This window comes from Mirounga leonina, unplaced genomic scaffold (genome assembly GCF_011800145.1).
Source record: "Mirounga leonina isolate KUSES-001 unplaced genomic scaffold, KU_Mleo_1.0 Mir_200, whole genome shotgun sequence".
Taxonomy (NCBI): domain Eukaryota; kingdom Metazoa; phylum Chordata; class Mammalia; order Carnivora; family Phocidae; genus Mirounga; species Mirounga leonina.
In genome coordinates this window covers 15,452,995-15,477,451 of record NW_023270503.1, presented here as the reverse complement: position 1 = coordinate 15,477,451, position 24,457 = coordinate 15,452,995, and the positions used below count along the sequence as shown (strand labels likewise).

Sequence of the window (24,457 nt, the reverse complement as noted above, 5' to 3'; positions counted from 1 at the left end):
AGCTGCATCCCAGTAGCTTGTGTCTTTTTATTTCGAGAAGTTCCCCACTGTAGGATGCACCACGGCTCATTCTTCCGTTCCCCCCCTCGCTGTCTAAAATATGCTGTATTTGCAGACGACTCGTTACAGCACAATACATAAAGCAAGGTGCCCTTATGATGGTAAACCTTGCTCATCTGTACTCATGTCTCTAAATCGGAGCTTCTGGTCGTCGGTACGAAGTCTCTTCTCCCGTTACGCAGCCCTCAACTGACGGACCTTTGTGGGGCACCAGCGTATACTGTGTACTGGCAATACCAGAGGGCAGTCACTTAACCACTCACTGAGGGCTTCCTTGTATATTATGTTAATAATTTCTGCATCCCAAGTTAGGCTGAGGGTCAGGTAATGATCATCACCCCTTTTACACACGAGGAAACTGAGCCGCCTTGGAAAGCCTTGCCTGAGATTGTGTGTAGGTGGAAATGGTGGGGCGGGATTTGAACGCAGGACTTGGGATGCCACACCAGCCTCCTTCTACTCCACCACTCCGGCTCGGGCTGGACTCCTCTTTGTCTTTGGCTTTTTCCAGCTCCAGACACTTTAGGATCTTCTCTGAACAAGAAGTAACTTCGCCAAGTAACTGAATCCTGTAGCCTGTTACCGCACTTGAACTTTGGTTAGCCATTATTTGAAGACACTTTGGGAACTTAAAACTAACAAAGTAGGGTTCCTTTAAAAATAGTATGTAGCGCAGGCTTTCCTTAACTTGTTTATATTTCATAAAGTCTTTGGGTCAGGGCTGGTCCTGGGGGTGACTTCAGGGACCCTGGGGGGACCGAGGAGATTGGCTCTCAGGCTACCCAGTGGGGAAGCAGCAGGAGCTTCTTCAGATGCCTCAGCCCCGACAGGGAAGCTTTGGGATGGGTGGTCCTTGGTGCTCTGATTCAGGTGCCTAGATGCCATGTGGTTCACAGGATTCTGCTGCCTGCCAAAATTGGGCTTCAGATCAGAGGGAGCTGCTATTTCGGGCATCTAAGTGCCACCGCGCTGAATTCAGGCCTGAGCAGCCGACCGAGGGGGTGGGGCAGAGATGCTCCGAGCCTTTGAAGCTCCAGAAAGGGTTCAGAAGAGCCTTGGAGAAGGGATTCCTGCACTGGGCGGGAAGTGGAGAGGTGACCTCTGGGTCACTTCTAACTCCCGAGTCTGTGATTCTGAGAGGAACGGAACCTCCCCCCCAGTTCCCAACAGCCACTCCGAGGCTGGCTGAATTCCTCAGAATCACAAGCCGGCAGAGAAGAAGGGCCTGAGCTTTAGGACACTGTAGTGACGTCCCTGTGACCTCTGGCCCATCGCCTCACCCCCTCAGGTGCAGTCAGGGAGAGAGGTAGGGCTCTGGAATCTGCTGGACCCGTCTGCCTCCCATCCCAGTGGCAGGGGGCCGTGGGGGAGAGGAGGCACTGTGGCATATGGGTTGTCTAAAAGGCCAAGGGTCACCCTAAACCCACATTCTTTTCATCCGTCCTCTGCAACTCTTTGTGCTAGGCAGACAGTAGAGCCTTAGGAAATACTAGCTTGGTGAATACATGTGTCACCTTGGCAAACCTCTCCCTCTCCCTCCATCCTCACCAGCCATTCTGTCAAAGGGGACAGGCCAAGGGGCTCTGAAGCCCTGTCCTAGAGGGTCATGCGCTCACAAGTTTCCTGCCCCAGACCCTGGCCTTTCCTAGGTACAGAAAGGCTCTCCATCCCATTATCAAACCATGCCATTTACCCTCCCTGTTTTCCAGGCAAAAAGGAGATGCACATGACCCAAGGGACTGAAAGCAGGTTTGGGACGTAGGCTTTCCAAGCCTGCAAATCTTCTTTTTCCCCTCTCCCCAAGTGTATGGCTACAGCTACGCTTGTCACCATTCGAGATTACATTGGCCACAGGAGATGTGGATGATTTTTCCATTTGGTCCTGATGTTTATTTCATGCCCATCAATATCAGCCCATATTAGGACAGATGAGGTGGTTATTTACAGGCTGTGCATTTTCACACTTGGTAATTATAAACCCTTCCCCTGTTCGGTCCGAGTCGTGGAGATCTGTTTTGGCAATTAGCAGTTTAGTATTTGTTTAATGGGAATGCAAGAGAGTGTTCCGGCACATCAGTGCTCCACTAATGATTTGCCTGTCTCCTCCGGAGCTCGCAGGTTTGGGCCTTTTTCACGGTAGGTGAGGCCTGATGGGGAGTGGCAGGCGGGGGGACCTGGGAGCGTTAGGCAGCCCGCCTGTCTCTCCGCTCCGCTCCCTGCGCACACTGGCACGCACGCACGCACGCACACACGCACGCATGGCCAGTGCTGCAGACAGGCCGTGCATTTCCAGAGCACAGCCGCCGCCACTCGAAGGCACCTCTCGCAAGAGGCCCTTGGGCCAGATGCCATTTCCGTGGGACACCTGTCACGCCTGCCGGAACCAGCTGCTTCTCCTGCAACTGCTCGTGCCCGGCCTCCCTTGCTGTCCCTCTCCCACCACCTCCCTCCCTTCGCCGCTTCCTGTCTTGAGCCCTGGCTGGACCCCCCCACCTCGCCCCTGCCCCACCCTCCTGGCTGGTGCTGGACTCCCGGCTTCACCTGCTCCGCCCCAGTGGGGCCCCCACCCCAACCACGCTTCACACAGGCTCTTGCTTTCCCTGCTCGGTTTTGAGAGGGGGCCTCCTAGGACTGCCCTCGCAAGGACATGCTGGGTCTGTGAGTGGCTGTCCCTCGGCCTGACCCGTTTGCAGAGTTGGAGTGTGTGCGTCTGCGTGCGTGCGCAAGGGGCTTGCCGGGGGTGGGGCAGCGACAGTGGCTGTCCGCAGTGTCCTGCACGTTAGGTACTCCCTCGCCACCACTGGAGCCTTTGTAACCATCCTGGGAAGCAGGACACATAGCGTTCTCAGGGCCCAGGCACCATGGGGACTCACAGGGGCTGAGCCCCAAACTATGCTCCAGGACCCCTCCGCCAGTTCCAGCTCTGCCACCAGCTTACTCTGTGATCTTGGAACAGCCCGGTGATCTGGAGGCTTTCCCGAGTTCACCCATCTAAGAGGGACAGACCCCTCTTCGGCACTCCCTCGTCTTCTGAGGCCACCTGAGGGAGCACGTGTCTGTCTCCCTGGTTTACCTCATCGATCCTCTTAACTTTCTGGTGGAGCTTTGGGTGCCTGGGTGGCTCAGTTGGTTAAGCGACTGCTTTCGGCTCAGGTCATGATCCTGGAGTCCCGGGATCGAGTCCCACATCGGGCTCCCTGCTCAGCAGGGGGTCTGCTTCTCCCTCTGCCCTCTTCCCTCTCGTGCTCTCTGTCTCTCATTCTCTCTCTCAAATAAATAAAATCTTTAAAAAAAAAAAAAAAAAAACTTTCTGGTAGAGCTTTAAGGCAGTGTTTGTGTGTTCTTTCAGGAGCCCATGACACTACCCTGAGCCCCGGGGACTCAAAAACTAGAACACCATTAAGGGAGACCAGTGGGAAGATGTAGGGACGCTTGCGGTTTTAAATCCTGGCCCCACTGGTGACTGCTCGTAGGATCCTCGGCAGGTCACCTGATCATAACTTCCTCACCTGTATAATGGGTATGATAATATCTCCCTCAGAGCTATTTTGATAATTAAATGAGCTTTGCATTTGCCTATTAAGTGCCATTAATGGTAGCTATTACAATAATCATTGTTTCTTGGGGGAAGGTGGAGGCATTTCATAACGTAGAGTCTGCTGTTCACTTGTGCAATGAGAACCTCTGAGCAGGAGGCTTTGTCTTCAGGTAAAGGAAATGTCTAATCTCCAGGAGAGCTGTTCAGAGGCCCCACATTCTTCAGTTCCCATGGGCAAGTGTTCGTTTGTTAAATTCGTACCTGCTGTCAGATCCACACTTCGGTGTGTTTTATTTGCTAAGTTAAATGGGAAAATGGACTGAGCCCACAAGAATAAAAAGAAGTAAAAGTAGGGGGAAATAGGGCTGGTAAAAAAGAGTCTTGCCAATGGGGATAGAACCTTCTGGCCAAACTTGGGAGCCCTCTAGGAAGAGTTTAGGAAATGTACTTAATGCACTGAGCTGGGTACCAGTAAAAAATGGTTTAAATGGCAAATTTTATGTTACGTCTATTTTACTCCAAAAAAAAAAAAGTTTAGGAGACACTCAGCAGACTCTCTTCTTAGTCAGTTAAAGGCGTGGCCATGAGTTAAACTATTTCAGGTGGATGCAACCCAGAATTTTTGGACCCTTGGAATGGGGGGAAATGTGCTACAAACCCCCAAGTGTCTCGATGGTGGCAGACCCGCAGGGGAAAATGCACAGAGGTCAGGGGTGGCCGAGAAGCCTGCGTGCCTGCAGCAAGGGGGTGGCAAGAATCGGAGGCGGGCGGGCAGGCAGAGGCTGGTGGGGTGAGCTTCGGACTCCTAAGGCCAGCAGCTGAGTCCTGGGCCCAACCCCTGCCAGCTCCAGGACAGCCAGTGAGGAAACGGAGGACTCTGTGCTAGTCTCTGTCTCCGGGGATTGTGGTGAGGACCAAAGCAGTAAGAGTATTGGTGAAAATCTTGGGTGACGGTGGCAGAAGAGCAACGATTTCATTAGGTTTTCTCAAGCCCTCTGTTCCGTTTTTGGCTATGCTGAGCTTCTTCCAGGACAGGGCTCTGACTCTCTTGTCCTAAGACCCAAGACAGGGCAGGGAGAGCTCCCCGAAAGCAGTCCGTAACAAAGGAACTGCCTGCTCTGGACTTTTCTGGCAGGGGGTAGACCGCCAGTCTACAGGCAGCCAAAGCTCTGTTCGGTGCCCCTTTTCCTTAGGGCCCATTTATTTCTGGGACCCCTCGGCCCCATTCCACCTCTGCCACCAGCTTGCTCTGTGACACACAGGCTGTGATTAAGGCCAACTCAGCTGTATTTAGCCATTCAGAACAAGGATTCTCAGCTTTGGCTGCCCCTGGGATGGCTAGGGAGCTTTCAGCACTCCTCTACCAGGCTTCCCCTTCTAGAGATCTGATTTAACAGGGCCGGGTGTAGCCTCAGCAGCCGGGATTTTAAAAATTCTTCAGGTATGGGGCGCGCCTAGGTGGCTCAAATGGTTGAGCGTCTGCCTTCAGCTAGGGTCATGATCCCAGGGTCCTGGGATTGAGTCCCACATCAGGCCCCCCGCTCAGTGGGGAGCCTGCTTCTCCCTCTGCCTGCCACTCCCCCTGCTTGTGCTCTCTCGCTCTGTCAGATAAAAGAAAGAAAAGTTGTTCAGGTGATCCTAGGGAGCAGTCAAGGTTAAAATTCAGCGTAATGGGATCTTCCAGCCTGCCTTCTTCTCTTCCATCCTTTCTTTTGGGCAGTGATTCAGATTCAGAGTGATTCATACCTCCCTCTTCGCAAGGCCAGAGCGTACAGAAAAGTCTCATTTCAATAAACGAAGACACCGCGGCTGAGCTTGGGGGCAGGGACAGGTTTTGCTTATGTCCAGCTGGTTGGAGGAGAAGTGGAGAGCATTGCCATCCCATGTCTTGAAACGGTCCCCAGTAGGACGACCTCCATCTCCAGCTCCTCTGTCCTGGGCAATCCTGCCTCCTCTATGAGTCTCCACTCTTGTGACTTTAGTGCCTTGAGTTTATAGAGCATAATAAGGTCTGTTAAGCCCTACGCACTACAGTATCATGGTGTCGCATTTATGGGCGTTTATTTAAACCAACTCTTGAAGTGTTTGAGTGGGAGCAGGAAGCGAAATTCAAGGGCATTTGTTCTGGGGGAGTATGAAGAGCTGGGTTTCTTTTTTTTTTTTTTCCCTTTCCTCTCCCTCTTGTCCAGATAATTTAAAGATCATTTGAAGTGCCATTTCCTGCTTTGTTCTTGATATGTATGGCATGTGGGTGTATGTATTTGGATCCCAAGAGGAGTGGGAAGTTTCTCAGCATGTGTTGGCCACAGCAAAGCTCTGGAGCGTCCTGACAGAACAGAGTTTGTGAAAGACCAGTGGCGAATTTGATGCTTCTAGCTGTTGTCCTAGCGGGCTCTGTGGTCTGTTTTAGCATTCTAGGCAGAGAGTTTTCACGAGTAGATCTTAGGCGGCCATCTCATAGTTTCCTCCTGTTATAGATGAGAAACTAAGGACAGAAGGGAGGTGACTTGTCCTCCGTAAGATCCCAGCAGAGCTGGATTACAACCTGGATCCTGCCCATGCTTTGTGCCACGCTGCCTGCCGCACTCTGCTGCCTCCCAGCATCTGCCGAATTAGTACCAGTAACTCGATTCCCTTTAGGTTCCTCCTGGGGACAAGTTTTCTGCGTCCCCAAATCAGCATCACTCCCCTTCTGTGTACTTGGGCAACCAAAGCTGCAGGCAGAAGAAACAGTGGTCTGAGGGCACACTCTAGGCTCCCAACCTTTGGCCAACGGAGTTGACCAACAGAATTTTTGACCTCTCTTTCTAGGAGCTTCTTTGCTTTGTGACCTGAAAGGTTTCCTCTTCGGCCGTCACATGAGTTGGGCTGGGCTGGCTAAAGTCCCACCTCTGGATATGGTCAGTACCAAATGGCTACTTCTAAATTCACCCAGCAAGAATGCCTGGCTCACAATGAACCTTTTGACTCACTATAAAGAGGGTTCGTTCATTCATTAAATGAATTAGGATTAGAGAGGCATCACCCACTGACTTGAGTGCTAATTATTGCTGATTTTCATGGTGCTCATTTAGTGAGGTACATGTTGCCAATTTCTCCTGGCACTTCTAGGGTCCCTGTCTCCAACCTTGCTGCTGGGGTGAGATTTAGAAGTAGTCCCTTGCCACCCTGATACCTGTATTCCACTTGGAATATGTAACTTGACAGTTTCATACTCAGCCCATATTCCACATTTTACCTCCTTCCAGTTCTTTTCTTGCTTTTGTTCATTGTCTAGTATTCTTTGAGACTGCCTGTGTATCTTCCAGTAGGTTAAAATCTTAAAAAAAAAAAATAGGGACCATGTACAAGTTACCTATTGCCACAAGAATGCTGTGTAACGAACAACTACAAAACCTCAGTGGCAGACAATAGCTGTTTCTTCCCCTTTTTTTTTAAGATTTTTTTTTTTTAATTTATTTATTTGACAGAGAGAGAGCACAAGTAGACAGAGCAGCAGAGAGAGGGAGAGGGAGAAGCAGGCTCCCCACTGAGCAGGGAACCCGACGTGGGGCTCGATCCCAGGACCCTGGATCATGACCTGAGCTGAAGGCAGACACTTAATCGACTGAGCCACCCAGGTGCCCCAATAGCTGTTTATTTCACCTGTGTAGAGTCCACTGAGAGTGGTTCTGCTGATCTTGTCTGGGCTCACTTGCATGTTTTGGGGTTGACTAACTATCCACTCATCCAGGCTGTCCTCGGCTTGGGCAGCTGAGGGGACTTGGCCCAGCTCCACGTGCCTCTCATCCTCTAGCTGGCTAGCCCGGGCACGCCCTTCTCTTGGTGATGGCAGAGGTGCAAGAGAGAACAAGCAGAAACACGAAAACCCTCTCAAGGGCAGACCCAAAACAGGCATACCTCCACCTCATTTTGTTGACCATAAGAAGTCAAGTTCAGATACGTGGGATGGAGAGATAGACTCTGCCTCTTTGGGGAGAGGAACTGCAAAATTACAGAATAAAGGGCATGGGGCCATTAATGCCAACAGTCTACCAGGGACCGGTATAGTGTGCCTCTTACCTGTACGTAGGCCGATGCTCTGCAAATAGTGAGTGCTTAGTAAATATATGTCACATAAAAGTAAATAAAGTTAACATTAGCTCAGTTTTCTATTCAAGATCGAGTTGGCTGGCTGGAGTTTATCTGTTAGAAGGAAGGTTTCTATCACCCTGGTAGAATCCAAATTTTTCTTGCACTGGGTGCAGGGACAGCTTGGTTGTCACGAAGATGTCCCTCTTCTTGTCTTTTCCATCATAGGTTCTACTGTCATTATTTTCAGGGTCTTAGGATATAAATGGATGAGAGACAAGGAACAAAGAGGGGAGGACTGTTGTCACACCGAAGTGTGGCAGCTGCCTCTGGAGGAGAAATTTGATTCCATGTACTGAGCACTGACGTGTGCAAAGAGCAAGAAGCAGCTGTGCCCAGCGTGTTTAACCTTTGTTCTTATTTCTCATAGAAAGTGGGGGCCCCAGGCCAGCCACTGCATAAGTATCCCCCAGGAGCTCTTTGGAAACGCAAGCGCCACAGCATCAGACACTCCAGGGGTGAGGTCTGAGGGACCCGTGTCAAAACGAGCCAGGTGGTCCTGACGTGGAGGAAGTCTGAGGAGCCCTGGCCCCCCCCCCCCCCCCATGGCCAGTGGCGTAGCTTCGTGACTCTCAGATGTGCTGTGCGCACGATACACGCTTCTGAGGAGGTTATGGTGTGGTCTGAACCTGGAGATAGGCAGCAATACATGGTCAGGACTTGCTGGCGCCGAGACAAACAGGCGGGCATCCCCAGCCATCTTATTTAAAAGCTACTTTACCTTGCCTTTTCGTTCACAAAGTTATACCACCAAGATGCCAGGCGGCATTTGAACCCGCCCTAAGTTATTAAAAGGTGCGTCTCAAGGTTGGGGCGAGCTCCTTCTCTCAAAACAGACCAAGCGTGTGCCAGGATGTAAGGCAAAGTATGCTGAGGTTCGGATATCTCCTCTCCTTCTCAATCCCTCCAGGGACACCCCTGCCCCAAGACCACGAGGCCCATGGGCCCCCACCTCTGGTACAAAGAAATATGTAAGCCTGGTAAGGGCACTGTCAACACAAAATAAATACCAGTGCTAGTCTTGAGGAGACACCTAACAAGAGTTAGTGGTGTTTTCTACTTGAGGTCAGAAAAATTCCTGTGTCCAGCCCCCAACTCTCTGTGTCCTGGCACCCTCAAATGAGGTCTGGGGTTCACATCGCAGTTGATGACTCCTCACAGCCAACTGATCTACCTGGGTTTCGTGTGTGTGTGCGTGTGTGTGTGTGTGTGTGAGAGAGAGACAGACGGACGGACGGACAGAGACACAGTCATCAGTCTGCTCTCGCTGGGGTTGAATACGGGTTACCTTGACTGTGCTCCTCATTCGCCCATGATGCAGACTCACACAAGCTGCTTCTGTTGGATTCACACAGAACCGTGAGAAACAGCCCCGTATGTGAGGCCGTGTTTTTCATTCTATTCAGTCTTTGTATATTCAAATTCTCCCAGTTTCAGCTCTTGCTGTTCTGCCAGATTTCCATTGCATTGATGGCTTCTCTGAATTAATAAGTGTTTTGCAATCGCTGAGAAGTTTTTCCCCACCACCGCCCCCCAGCACCGGGTCTTATCCATATTTTTTCTTTCTTTCTCTTTCCTCTCTAGCTATTTCTCAGATGTTTTATTTTGTAAAGTGTTAATAGAATTTCTCTTTCGCCCTGACATTTTATCTATTCAAGAGGTCTCTGCGAGTCCCATTGTGCGAGTGGACTGTGGAGGAAGGAGCTCTATTCTTTACGACAATGGTTGCCCTAAAAAACATACACAGAACCTCCCCGTCGCTCCCCAGGGTGGAGCGAATGTTGGGAGGGTAGCGGCAGAAAATATCCAAACTTTGGAAAGGAAAGAGGGAGCCAATTACACCCTGTTGAGGGGTGGGGGTGGGGAGGCATTGAAAATACTTTTTTTTTTTTTTTAATTAAAAATATTTATTTCCTAAGGGGATCTGAGTTTCAGTACCAAAACATGGCCAACACAGAAGGGAGGCTGTTTTCCTTACTGTTAGGCATTTTTAGCTCCAAATAAGCACTTGGCAAACGTCTTAGAAAATGTGGAGATGGGTGTGAAACAGATGTCACGTTTACCTGCGCGACACCCACCCACCCGTACCGCAGGCGTTGGAATTCTTATCGAGGCCCTGGGGTCTGAGTCTGTAGTACCATATGCTCGAGTGTGACTGCTCTGTGTGCAAACAAACCAGTTGATCTTCTGGTGGTTTTGCTTGAGTAGTGCACCGAGGCAGACGGCTGTGGTGTGTGTGGCCTCCGCAGGTGCCCGGGGGGGACTGTCGAGCCTGCCTGGCTGCGGAGGGGTCTGGTGAAGGCACCCCTTCTCCACCCTGGTACCCGGCTGAGAGAGAGGAGCTCCCTGCTGGCAAAGCAGTCACCGTGCAAGGCCATTTTCCTCCCAGTCACTGACTTTAGAAATGGGGACCAGAAGGGGAAGGCCCCAGGAGCCTGTTTGTTCAGACTCGGTTGCTTAGCAACCAAGGGGGCCCTGACTCTGGAAGGGATTTTTAAGCTAGGGCAGTCCCTTCGAGGTTTACGAGGTTTGTGTCTGGCTTGCCTACCCCCTCTTCCATTCTTACCTTGACTTTTCTTTTCCCCCTGTTCTATTTGATAGCATCTAGAAAAATAGATTTGATTTGTCTGGAGGCAGCATTTTAAACCTGGTTTTATTGCTTTGCCCAGTGTCTTCCCCTCCATCAGAGATTGTAGTCTGGAAGGAGTGAAGAATGAATAGCCTATGATTCCTTTTCTCAGCTGGCTTAGCGCAGGCCCCCAAACTCATTTGTGAGCCTTTGAGCTCCAATGAACAGTGCTCAGTCCCTCCCAATCACACACACACACACACATACACACACACACACACTGAAATTGCTCCAAGCTCAGAGCCCTTTGGCTAGCGGCTCTGTCCAGGACCGCATGGGTTGAGTTGTAGTTTTACTGCCAATCTCGGGCACAAAATGAATGAAGAGACCAGGCTGCTCACCTGGACAAACTGAGTACCCTCCCCAGGTGAGTAGCTGATCGGCTAGGACAATACCTGCACTATAGATGGGTATTTTGGTGTTTTGTCGAAGAATAAAGAATTGGATCGTAAGTACAAGGAGTGGAATTCAAAGCCAAATCTGGTTCAGTGAGGGTGACTTTCTTGAGATCTGCATGGAAATTGAGTGTGGATCCTGAAATCTTATCACTAGAAATATCCAAAAGGGTTGCAGGATGCCTAGAAAGACTGAGGGAGGAAGAGGAAGAGAGACAGAGGATAGCTTTGGTGCTTTCTACTCTTTGATCTGTTTGTAAAGGTCCTAGTATGAATGTATTAGTTTGCTGGGGCAGCCATAACCAAGTACCACAGACTGGATGGTCAAACAACAAAAATTTATTTGCTCACTCTTGTGGACGCTGGAAGTCCAAGATTGGCAGGGTTGGTTTCTTCTGAACCCTCTCTCCTTGGTTTGCAGACAGCCACCTTCTCCCTGTGTCCTCACGTGGTCTTCCCTTTGTACCTGACCAGATCCAGATTCCCTCTGTGTATAACGACCCCAGTCAGTATTGGATCAGGGCCCACTCTAATGACCTCATTTTAACTCAATAACCTCTTTAAAGACCCTATCTCCAAATACAATCACATTCTCAGATACTGGGGGTTAAGATTCCAACATCCAAGTTTGGAGGGGGGCACAGTTCAGCCCAGAGCAATCAAGGCATTAAATTTCCATTGTGTATAACTGGAAAAAGTTTAAATATCCACAGAAGGATAACTGAGTAAGCAATGGTTTCTCACTCTGTGAAGTATTATGCTGCAGTCAAGATAGAATTCACAATAGCTCACACCCATTAGGATAACTACTATAAAAAAAATTCCAGAAAATAACAAGTGTTGGCCAGGATGTGGAAAAATTGGAACCTTTGTGCACTCTTGGTGGGAATGTAAAATGGTACAGCCACTGTGGAAAACAGGATGGCAGTTCCTCCAAAAATTAAAAGGAAAGTTACCATATGACCTAGCAATTTCATTTCTGGGTGTATACACACACACAAAAAAATGAAAACAGGGACACAAGGAGATATGTGTACATTCGTGTTTATTCACAATAGCTAAAACCGAGTATCCGTCGATGGATCAATGAATAAGCAAAATGTGGTATATACGTGCAGCGGAATATGGATGAATCTTGAGGACATTATGATAAACGGAATAAGCCAGTCACAAAAAGACAAATACTGTGTGAGTCTATTTATATGAAATACCATAGTCCCCCCTTATTCATGGCTTCAGTTACCTGCGGTCAACCGTGGTCCTAATGCAGGTGATCTTCCTTCTGATGGATTATCAGATGATCCGTAGCAGCCGAAGGCTATGTCACTTGCCTACGTCATTCACCTCATTTCCTCTCATCATGTAGGCATCTTATCATCTCTCTTTGTCAGTAACTTTACAATGAGATATTTTGAGAGAGAAAGACCACAGTCACATAACTTGTATTATAGTATATTGTTGTAATTGTTCTATTTTATTATTTGTTACTATTGCTAAATCTTCAACCGTGCCTAATGTATAAATTAAACTTTATCATAGGTATGTATGTCCAAGAAGAAACATGGTATTTACTGGGTTGAGTACTATCCGAAGTTTCAGGCAACCACTGGGGGTCTTGGAATGTCTGCCCCGGAGATGGGGGGACCTCAGTCACAGTCATAAAGACAGCAGATAGGATAGTGGTTGCCAGGGGCTGGGGGGACGAAGGGGATGGGTGGGGTTATTATTTGATGGGGTAGAGTGTCAGTTTTATGAGATTAAAAGAGTTCCAGACATGGATGGGTGGGGATTGTGGTTCAACATTATGAATGTACTCAGTACCACTGAACTCTACACTTAAGAATGGTGAAGATGGAAATTTTTATGTTATGTGTATTTTACCATAATAAAAAAAATTGGGAAGAAAACCAGATAATATTCACGATGTACTCATCTGGGAATTATTTGCAATATTGTAATATTATATAAAAAAAGAACAAGGGGAAAATTCCATTACCGTATGATTTAAACTGTATTAAAATAGGTATACAGTGTATGTTTCCTAAAGCGAAATACATCAGATGTTAACTGTGGTTGTTCTGGGCGGGAAGATGGAAAGACAGTGATTTTTCTTTCTAATTTTTTGTGTTTTCAAATAAATTTTAATGAGCACCTATGACTTTGAGGGTGGAAACCACCCTCCCCCAGCAGCATATAGCGTTTCGTATGTTTTGTCAAAATTCCTAAAGCAGACTCCCTTCTGTTTGTTTTGCAGGTGGAGGACGCAATGCTGATGTTTGATAAGACAACCAACAGGCACAGAGGTAAGATACTCAGCCGAAAAAGTTTGCCCCTTCTGTTAGTTGCCCAGCTGTTGAACATCTGTATTCATGAGGGCCACCATAGCACAAAGAGTCCAGATCCTGGACAGTTAAAAATCAGCCACACCCAACTCGTGTTCTGATATCCCTTTCTGATCCTGGCTTTCTTCGTCTTTGCTAGACCTGAGCACTAAGGGATCCAAGTGAAAATTATTCATAGCAATTACTCAGCTGAGCTTTCAATTTGCATTGAAGGAGGTGGTTTAGAAGTACACAAGTCAGAAAAGAAAAAAAATACCCTCTTGTAGGTTTATTCGACGTGTACGGGGATTGCAGACGTGGCAGCGCCCGTTTGCATGTCTGGAATGTTCAGAGGGCTCCGCACTTACTCATTTTTTCTCCTGTGCTCTTCCTGTCCTATCCGTGTTTTAGAAAATAGGTCTCAACTTGGGGGTCTGTGATGTTTGATGTTTGCGTTTTCTTGGGAGATATTCCTAGCTTTGAACAGATTGTCAGAGGGGTTTCTGACCTCCATACCTCGCCTCCCCAAGAAAGGAACATGTTGAAATTATTGCTTTAAGCAAAAAATTGGACGAATCTAGAAAATCCTCCCAGAGGAAGTAGAGTCCAAGGTTATGGCTTGGCGTTCCATCTCCTGTTCTCCGGAAGCTCCTGGTTTCTGGGGCTCCTATGAATGGGGCACTAAGGAGCCGCGATTCGGAAGGGAGGTGGCAGGAAGCAGCATTCTTGAGAGGAGCCAGAGGGAGCGGTGTTTCCTTGCCACTTGGATTGCATTTAGATGTTTCTTGTGTTGTTTACATTCTTGCTGTCACCTGTGATTAGAAGCATTGCCTCTATGCCTCTCCTGTTGGGAGCAGGCAGCCTGAGTGAAAGGGAGGAAGAGGGTCGGGAGGGGGAGGCAGGGGGGGAGGGGCTGTCCTGAGTGTGCCTGGCAGTCCGGGTGTCCATCCACAGCATCCTCAGAGGGGAGGGTGGAAAACTGGGGCATCGATGTTGGGATATGTTGGGAAGGGATGGGGAGAGGGGTGGAGGGTGAGGAGAAGGGGAAGGAGAGGGAAGAAAAGAAGAGCTTATGGGTGTGGAATGAGTGCTTTGTCCTCTGCGTTGCTCAGCATCCTGAGAGCCGAGAGCGGGAGGGGAACAGGGTGCGGAGAGGGGCAGTTCGTGATTATTCTCTGCCATCATCCTTACAGGGTGTGTGGGGGGGGTGTCCGAGCACTGCTTTCCTGTGCATGATCTGATCTGATCTTCACAGCAGCCCTGTGACTTCGGGAGAATCACTTAACTTGTTTATCTTGTTGGTCTCAGTTTATTCATCTGTGAAATGGGGATAAAGGAGTACTTCCCTGTAGGGTTGTTTGGAGAGTCTAGTGCTGCACATATCAATAGTGCCTAGTTTAGCTCTTATCATTATTGTTTTCACTGTCATCATATGAGGTGACAGAAGCTCAGAGGGGGTAAGGGACACACCCCAGGTCAGAGCAGGGGCTCATCCCTAGGACTGCTGATTTCAAATTCTGCTCCTTCTCTGTGGTCTTCACATGGGGACGGGCTTGTTAAGAAGAGCGTTCTCATCCATTTGTTTTCAGGGTGGGCGAGGCCCATCTGAGTGTGGCATTGGTGTTCCGTGCTAGAATTCATGCTCCTGGAAGAGTCCTGAGTGGCTTCTAGGCAGTGTAGCCTTATCACTCTTTTTTTGAATATCCACCAATAAAGGGATTTCTGATCTGCTCCAGATCAGGCCCTGTATTGGAGGGGATGAAAAATCATCTCGTGCAGCCCTCACAGCCCTGCCTAGAAGGAGGCATGTCATCTGGGGGGCCTGAGAGGGCCGGTGACTTTCCGTGTCACGTTATTCAACTAGTAACAGACAGAGGCAGGTTCACACTGAGGGCGTTGGGCCCTCCGGGCATAGCCCCAGAGGGGGGGCCAGGGAAGGTTCTCCCTGATTTCTAACCCAAAGGCTTCCTGCTATGGGTGGTGCCTCTTCCCTTCCCTTTCTCCAGGGCGCTGGGTGTGGTGCTGGGCAGCATCCTTCTGTGACTCCTCTGGTGAGGTGGAGGGAGGTCCCTTTTACGGCCCTGAGCTCAGAGTGGTTCCAAGGATGGCACTGCTCGCTTGCCCGAGTCAGGACTTCTGGGGGGCACTGGCAGGAAGGAGGCCGGGCACAGCCCCGGGTGCATGCCCAAGCACCCTCCTGCCCTGCCAGAGGATAAGATTCCTGTCCCGGATGTAGGACTTGAATAATTCGTGGAGCCTGAACAAGGGGAAAAATGGGGCCTCTTAGTAAAAAATCATTAAGAATTTCAAGGTGACAGCAGAGCATTGAACTCAGAGTGGAGCCCTTCTGAGCGTGGGGCCAGGGCTGCCGTGCAGGCTGCCCACCCGCCGAGCTGGCCTGAGTGGGTGTAGCCCGGGGGGTGTGGGGAGAGAAGGCAGGAGGGAAAGTGTGCCAGGAAGTTTCAACAAGGAGGCCCTGACGTCCTCCTTCCCCTTCCCTCCTGTACAGAAACCTGCTCCCTGGTGTTCTCTCTGTGTAGGTGGGAGCTTTGCCCCACCCCACCCCCCCATTTTCCAGCCCCTCTGAGTAGCTGAGAGTTTCTGTTTGAACTGGATGCTAATGCTGGGGTAATGCTTAAGTGGTTCAGAGCATTTAGGAGGGGAAAGAATTTAAAAAAAAAAAAAAACCGTGTCACCACAGAAGCACATATCCTCCATATGGAACAGTGGGTCCCCCATCCCTGGCCTGATGGAATGTGCATTTGGAATCAGGTGATAAGCACAAGAAAAGAAAATCCTCCCGGCAGCCACCTTGCCCCAACCTTACCTTCACCTCCTCAAGCTTCCCGTTTCCCATTATCTTATCAAGAAGAAAGTACTGCAGTAGCAGAAGTTCAAGACACCTCTCGGGCTGGCAGAACCACCAGCTTTCTTCTTAAAGAGGTGCACACCATTAACCCCGTGTGCCGCCACGGTGCTTGCCCAGCACCCACGCACCTAACTCCCAGCACAACCCCGTCAGGCAGCCTAGCGCCGGGCCTTATGAAAACCACCTGTGTGCCCTTGGAGCTGGGACAGCTGTCATCCGGGAACACTGCACGGTTGGGCCTGGGATTCGGGAAGTCGTGTCCGCGGGGCTCACGGGACCACTCCGATTTCTCTAGCCACCGTGAGCCAGAGGTCAGGGCTGAGCATCCACTCCTCGCCCCACAGTGGCTACGCCCTGCCCCTGGCCCCCCGTTAGTCCCATAGGGACAGCGTGGCCCTCAGTTACATCTGTTCCCAGAAACGACAGCCTGTATTTCTTTCCCTCTTACATCTGTACTTGGACCTCACTCACGCCCTGGGAAAGAATCCAGGGGAACAGGAGACAATGAGCCCTTCCAGGATATATGTCCTCCCCCGTGGAAGCAAGAAGAAGGTCATTCAGAATGGGACCCACACAGAGGTGTGGAGTCTTCCCCCTCTCCGCTTAGAGCAGACCTCTAAGCTCCTGCTGTCCCCTTGATACCTGACTGGGGCACATTTCCTAACCTCTCTGACACCTCAGGTTCGTTCTCTGCAAAATGGGGGAGCTGGGGTTGATGAGCTCCAGGACCTGAAGTATGTTTCTGGCTTTTAGCCTTTTAACTGAGAGAGTGTCCAAGATTAAGTCCTTTTTCATTTTTATTTTTTTAGCTAGGAGAGGGAGGTGAGGGGTTGTCTTTGGGTCCCCTGAGATGAAGATGAGCACACAGGGGTGCCCTCAGGGGGCAGCGGGCAGAGGGAGAAACTGATCTGTGAGGCCCTGGGAATTCTGAAGCTAGGGCTGGCCCCAGCGGGGTGGAAGGGCTGACCTTACACCTGATGTTGATCTGTCACAGGATGCGGCCCACCCTGGGAAGCACCTGTGACCTTGGACTTGCCCTGAGGACATCCTGGAGGGAACAGACAGTTGGGGGCCATCTTCCAAGAGCACTCCCAGCAGATTCTGAAGGGGGGGATCTGGGGATCTGTGGTTGGTACAGTGGATTCTGTGTTACCCAGGCCATGTTAACATTCTTGGTAGAAACAGCCAGTGCTTCCTGAGCAGTTCTATACCCCGTGCTTAGCACAGCGCCTACACGTACTGGTGAATCTTTATGAAGGTCAGAGGTGAACCCAGCTGCCCAGAATCCCTAGTTGAATGTAAACCCAGCCTGTTTGACCCAGAGCCCTTGTTCTCAGCTCCTCTGCAAGCACACTTGCAAGGCAGTGGTTTAAAGCAGGGGATTTGGTGATTTTAACTCTTGAGCACCTCCTTGTTATTGGTGCTTCTCCGCCTACCCTTCTTGCTGGACTATGATGCACCTCCATTTGAGATGGAGAAACCAAGGCATGTAGAGATTTGGATGGCCACTTAGCAGGTTCCTGCAGCCAGGTAGGAGCTGAGCGGCTGATAAAAGCTGGGGCCTTCCATGAGATTCTTTGTGCCCAAGGGGAGAGAAAGAAGGTGTCTTTCCAATTTTCTCAGAGTCATTTCATTTGCTCTCTAAAAGCTGTTAGAGGTGGTCTGAAAAATATTGGGCTGATCATCAAAGGATTTAATCACTGGGGGAAAGTTTGTTGCTTTATCCTTGCAAAACTCAGATAAGATCTTAAATTCAGCATTAGGTATTGATCCCAGAGTGGGGCTGGTGAGGAGGGGCTGGAGGGAAGACACTACAAAGTGCTGTCCTTTCCAGTTCACCCTTTGGGAGGCAGAGGGCTGAGGGGTGAGCCGGAGAGAGGGAGGGAGGGTGGCATGGTTTGGATCTGTCCCCACTGTCCCTGCATCAGCCCTGCTTGAGAAGGTGGAGGAACGTGGGGATGGGGGTTGCTGAAATATATCTCATGTTCACCTCCTCGTCAGGGAAGGGAGCCCCCACCGCGAGTGTCATTCCAGGGGTGGCTCAGCTGTCCCTCTCTCTGACCTCAGGCCTCTAGATTCATGAGCCTCGCACTGCCGGTCCCTCCACATCTGGCCCATCAGGGGAGAGCTGGGTGGCTGGGGGTCCAGTGGAAAATGAGTCAAGCCTGATGAAGGTCAGCTGGAGAGGGAATTCGTGCAGAGGAGAGACTCGGAGACGGGCCTTCTTACCTCCCGTGGCTTCCATTCCCCAGCAGGCCTGTTTGCTCCAGAAAGTTGCCAGAGGCAAAGGGACGGAGACCGGGAGAGGACGATAAAGCTCAGTGTTTTGGAGGACTCCTCTCGCTACTGTTAAGGGTCGTTTGTTAAGTGCAATGCTGATGGCTTTGGAGAGAGCCAGTGGTTCTGAGACAGTCATTGGCTCCCCAACCGGCCCCTCTGCTGAATTGACCGCGGCCCGGGTGGTTTCGTGACCCTCCGAGAGCACCGTCACCAGCAGGCCCCCTACGCGGAGGGCCCTCTGCCAGGGTGACTGTGCCTTCCCAGGAGCCACGGGGCTGGAAGGGCACCTGTTGGGCCCGTGTGGCTTGAGGGAGGAGCTTTCCGCAGGCTCACCTCCACGAGGTGGGGCTGACGGAGCTCTGCTTCTCCCTCGAAGCTTGCCCGGCGTCTCGGTCCCAAAAAGCAGTTTGGCTGAAGTTGAAGGTCTCTGTAATTTGCGTAATCAGTTTATTTATTAAAATGGTGCCAGTAAGAGGTCGCTGAAACTGTGATAGAAGATAATGCTTTTCTAAGGAGGAAAAAGAGCCCTTAATGTCCTGACTACCTGCCAGACAGTCACTTTTGAAATTGACCTCTGAAGTCCGGACTGACTGTTTTATGTATGCTAGACATGATTCAGGATTGCCCTGTAATTATTTGTTCATCGGGGCCTTCTCACCAGAGCTGGGGGTGGGGGGGGTGCACGGGGTGCGGAATGTAAAAGGAGTTTCACAAAGGTGTAAACTAAATGAAAAATGAAAAGGCGTTGCTTGCTTCGTAGGTGTGGGATGTCAAAGATAATGTATGTGTGTGTTTTTCCTAATGGGAGTCTAGCATTCTGACCTTACCTGGGAAAGAAGGTTGGAACTCTCCAGCCCATAGCTGGGACTTTGTGGGATGGAGGAAGAAGTCCCTCTGGGTGGGAGAGGGTTGTTGGACGGGGTAGGAAGGGCGGCAGGGATTCCTGGAGTCACGGCTGGTGAGGACACTTGGTGATGTGGCTCAAGGGCCTCCGTGCCTACACTGGAGTCCAGCTGCTGCAGTCATGCCTTTGCATGGTCCCCACCTCTCAAATCTGCCTCTCGTCCCCTGTGCACACTGCCGATGGCATTGGGCACCCATCGTGTGCCACCCCAAGTCTGAGATGTATCAAGGGGTTTATTAGAGACCATAAAGCAATAGCTTGATCATCATTAGTACTGATCCCAATTCTGCATCTGCAGCCGGTCTTTTAATAGGGCCATGAATGCCATCCAAGGGTCTTGGCTACACAGAACTTTCAGTCCAGTCTGTAGGATGATGGGATGATGTGGCCACCAAGCATGGCACTTGGGCTCTTTAATGAAGTAAAGGGTCTCGATCAGGTCAGGTGATAATCTTCTCTTCCCACAATGGACCATATTTATTAGTGTGGGACAACTGCTTAGGAAAGTTACTGATAAACCAGGACTCTAGGAGAGAGTATTCAGAATGGGGTAGCAACTCAGTATGATTGTGTCCCCTCCTGTCCACCCCAGGTAGAAGGGATGTGGGGAGTGGGGCGAGGGCAACCGCTGTGGTTGTGATGTGGATGTTAATTGCTGCCTTTGGGTACTTGGAGAGACTCTGTTGGAAAACAGTTACGTGCATTCTCGTAGTTGGGCACGCTTTAGTTAGAATGTGGAAGAACTGCCAAATCCTACGGTGGTATAAATGGATCTCCACGTACCCCTCCACTAGATGCTTGAAACCCAGGGTGCTGGGCTCCTAACTGGGCTCATTCTAAAGCCAGGGCCGTGTAAGGGGGGGTGAGCAGGCTTCTATGTACCCACCATGAAGGGTGCAACCCAGAGTCTTCACTCCCTTGTAGGGCCTTGCCCCGGGGCTGTGCCACTTTATTAACTCCCCACCCCACCCCCAGCCAATAGCACGGTTCCCTCAAGGCCTGACCTGTCACCTGAGCCATCTCAGGACCTCCTCCAATCTAGCAGGGATGGAGGGTGGAAGTGGGGGGAGTGGGGTACAGAGCTGCAGCCCCCACCCTGAGCCATCTTTCAGAGACCAGCCCCTGGAGCTGTCTGCACATTTATTTTCTCCTTAAATAAACACCATTAGCCTTCCCGAGAAATTGGTGCAAACATGACCTCGCAAATAACCAATTAAAAGGGCAAGGTTGAAGGGGAATGCGCATTTGAAAACATGCAGAGGAGGCCATTAAAGATTCCCGTAGATACCCCAGCCCTGGCAACATCGATCTGAGACCTTAATTTTATTTCTGACAGGAAAGCAAGGAGAGTGCTTTAATTTTTTTTTCCCCCAGAGCTAACTAAGTTCCGGAAGTGCCCATTCCGGTGCTGTCTCTTGAGATATTAATCAACACAGTAGCTTGGTTTCTGTTCACCTGCTTTTCTTTGTAGACGTGGAAGAGTACAAAGCCCTTGACTCCCTAGCAACGGGGCTGGGGGGACGGGGTGCCCAGCGCCAGAGGGAGCCTGTGTCGCCGGGGGGATCTGGCACCCTGGAGGCACTGCATTTTCTGGAGCTGGAGTATAAATCTGAAACTTCTTTCCTTTGGAATAAAAGCCCTGGCACGAAAAGGGTGGTGAGCTAATAGGTCTTCCTGCCTCCCTCCTGGCTGAGGCCCACGGAAGCAGAAAGGGAGTGGGCCCAGGGTCAGCAACTTCATTGACCCAGAAATGGTTTTTTGTGGAGAGGGACAATGAGGCTTTTGTTGGGCCCTGTTCCCATAGAGGCCCGGGCTCAGACTCTCACGACATGTTGGAAGATCTCCGTGAGGGCAGGGTGTGGAGGCCTTCAGCGTGGTGACTTGATTAAAAGCACCCCCCTTCTTAGCACCACAGCGCTGCTAGGGGCCCGGGAACCAGAAGCCGGGGTGGCTGCCTCCCTGGGGACTCGAGGTTCCCAGCTCTGGACTTGAGCTTCTGTTCGGAGCCTCGCGGAGCAGAGGCCATGCGCTAGGCCATCTGCATCTCTGTGTGGGCACGTTGTACTTCTAGACCCGGAATTTTGCAGGCCATCCCAGCTTCCCACAGGTGTGATCTCAGGCAAGTTACCGAAAAGCTTTGAGCCCCGTTTGGCTCCCTGGTGGGGCTAACGCACTCACTCCATACGAATTATTAAGTGCCCACCATGAGCGGGCCTCGTTTCTTGCCTTTCCCCCTTAAGGAAGACCATTGGTTTAACTTTTTGAGGCAAACAGACTACAGTCTGTGTTTGAATTTTAAGACCCTAATCTTTAAAACAATCTTCCCCTCCCCTTCCCCCACAAAACATACCCTTGCGTGTGCATAGACTTGCTGAAAGGATCCCCACAGAACTGGTCACAAAGCGTTAGAACGGCATAGTGGGTAAGAGCACATGCTCTATAGAGTCAGGCAGCTGGTGTTTGAATCCGAGCTCTGCGACATAATAGCTGTGTGACCTTGGGCAAGTTACTTACCCTCTCTGTGAGTCAGACTCCTCATTTGTAAAATAGGAATGATGACCTGGGGTTAGCCTGAGTCTTACATCAGTTAATTAGTGTAAGGGACTTGGAGCAGTCTCTGGCCACAGTGAGCACCTGAGTATGTTTTATGCACAGGCCTGTATATTCACAGATGCAAATGTACATAAATAAAAAGCAGCCTTCGCTTCTGGGGAAGAGGATTAAGTGCTCAGAGGTACAAAGATAAGGAAAAACATTTTATTGTATACTTATTTACCTTTTGAATTTTTGTTCCATGTGCATTTATTACCTGTTCAAACATTTACTTTTTTAGTGTAAGCTTTTAAAATTCATTCTAATTTGAATTGCAAATGCAGTGATACAACAACATGAGAGAGAGTTTTCAAAAGAAAAAAATTCACCTCATCCCAGCTCCCTAACATGGTGACTGTTGTCACTTCTACCTTGTTCATGACATTTGCGTACATGTTCTAAAACTTGGTTGTAATGATGGGGCTGGTACAACGTGCAGTATCTCATGCTTGGTTGAATGAGGTGTGGGCCCTGGTTCATCGGAGTTTTCTCTCTTGCCAGGGAGACGGGCCAGGTTAATCCAGAACAACAACATTTGATTAAATGCAGCCAAGGATCTTTTTACCACTGACTTGCCTTTTTCTTTCCATAAACAGAGAGTCAGATAGATAGATGAAGATTTTCTTAGTAGTTTCTGCTCCTCCCAGACAATGTGCTATTAATAGAATAGCCAGCCTGGTCCCCGTCTGCAAAGAAACATGGTTTGCTTGAGTTTATCGCAGACCTGAAGGGAGAGAGGTCAAATGGGAGACCCTCCATTCCAGAAGTTCAGAGTGCTTTTTATTTCTTAAGGATTTTATTTATTTGAGAGAGAGAGAGAAAAAGCAAGCACAAGCGAGGGAGAAGGGCAGTGGGAGATGGAGAAGCAGACTCCCCACTGAGCAAGGAGCCTGACATGGGGTTCGATCCCAGGACCCTGGAATCATGACCTAAGCCAAAGGCAGATACTTAACCAACCGAGCCACCTAGGCACCCCTCAAGCGCTTTTTAGTTAAAGAAAAAAGTTAAAAGCATTTTCCTAACCAAGTTATGATTAATAAACATGTGGGAATCTTACATAATATGGCAAATACAGAATCCTCCTTGTGTCCCTGTTGCTTATAGCTTAAAAGGCCCAGCGAGTACCTAGGAAATGAAAGTGGTGAGGTGTCTGGGCCACGTGGCAAAGGGGTGAGAGCTTCGGTCTCAAGTCACACTGTTGGGTTCCCAAATCTCAGCACTACCACCAGTCAGCTGTGTGACCTTGGGCACGTTAGTAAGCTTCTCTGACCCTTAGTTTTCTCATCTGTTAAATGGGTACTGTTATTAACTCACAGACTAGTGAGGTGTGAGTGAGGTAATTCATCTGTGTGAAACATCTGATGCTTAGGAGACCATCTGTAAATGTTAGCGTTATTAGTCTAACAGCTCCTGTTATTTTGCTGTGACTACTGTTACTGTTGTTTGGGGAAGAAAGACCAAGGCTCGCTGATTAGAGAAAATGTTAACACTCCAGAGTGCTGCGTGCAGATCCCATCAGGTTTGCCAAGATGGGAGAATATTGTGGGTTGAATTGTGTCCCCCCCTCCCCAAAGGGGGAGTCTCAACCCCTCTTAGTTCAGAATGTGACCTTACTTGGAAATAGAGTCTTTGCAAAGGTAATCAAGATGAGGCCATTCTGGGTCAGGTTCATCCCATATGACTGGAATCCTTCTAAGAGGGAAGACACGTGAAGACAGACACACAGGGGAGAGTGTCATGGGACCACGAGGGCAGGACTGGGGATGATGCAGCCGTCAGCCCAGGATTGCTGGCAACACCACAAGCTAAGGGTGCAGGACAGATTTTCTCCTGGAGCCTTCAGGAGAATGCGGCTCCACCAACATCTTGATGTCAGGCTTCTAGCTTCCAGAACTGTGAGACACTCAACTTTGTTGTTTTCAGCACCCCCAGTTTGTGGCATGCTGTTACAGCCACCCTGGGGAGCGCACACAGGGCAGAGCCCCGCTTTCTGCGGGACAGGTGCCCCTGCTCCAGGGCCACTGTGGCCGTGGGCGTCCCCGTCACGTCATGCTGTTCCCTCGGCAAAGCTACGCGCGGGAGAAATCTGAGAACATGGCCCCCAAATCCTGACATCGTTCGTGGCTTGCCCAGGTCGAATTTCGTCAAAGACCGTGAAATTGACCTTTGGGTGTTACATGTGTTTTTCAGTAGAAACACTCGAAGAATTCTGAGATTTCATTTTTAATCTAGTCATCTTCAGAGCTCGGTCATTTCTTTGGAAGCCAAAGAATACGCTTCAGAGTTGTGGATACGCCAGTTACACTGGGGAGTTGTCAGGACCCCCAGCTCTCAAGAATGCAAACCACCCATTAGATGGGTGTTTCCAACTTGGTTCATTCAGTTCGGCTGCCTAGGGAAATAAGAGAAAAGAGAGAAGGAAGTTGAGAGAGCTTGGGTGAGACAACACACACTCTACCCTCCTTACATACCTGCTCCAAATTCCACCCTGGGAAAAAATAAAAACGAACACAGCGAGACGACGCTGAACTTCAGAACCTGCCAGACAGACTTCTTGATTTCTCTGTGTTGTCCCAGAAACCCTTCCAGGCAGGAACGTTTGCCAAATGCAATCCTAGAATGAGTTTCTGAGCTAAATTAATGCCATTGAGGGTCAAGACGCCAATACCTACAGGTCCCAAGTCACAGGACGCAAGTGGGCACCACAATAATGAATAGTCTGGGCACCCACGTGGATG

At 49.9% G+C, this 24,457-nt stretch overlaps 1 protein-coding gene across 7 annotated transcripts in view; it reads left to right on the top strand.

Moving 5' to 3' along the window:
• Window positions 1-24,457, top strand: part of MSI2 (musashi RNA binding protein 2) — a 385,784-nt gene that overhangs the window by 229,643 nt on the left and 131,684 nt on the right. For all 7 annotated transcript variants that reach the window (XR_004683181.1, XM_035026771.1, XM_035026769.1 and 4 more), the window contains exon 7: window positions 13,008-13,056. Coding sequence is in view for 6 of the 7 variants with exons in the window: in XM_035026771.1 (XP_034882662.1) it covers window positions 13,008-13,056 (49 nt within the window). In the remaining variant the exon portion in view is untranslated. The remainder of the gene's footprint in view (window positions 1-13,007; window positions 13,057-24,457) is intronic.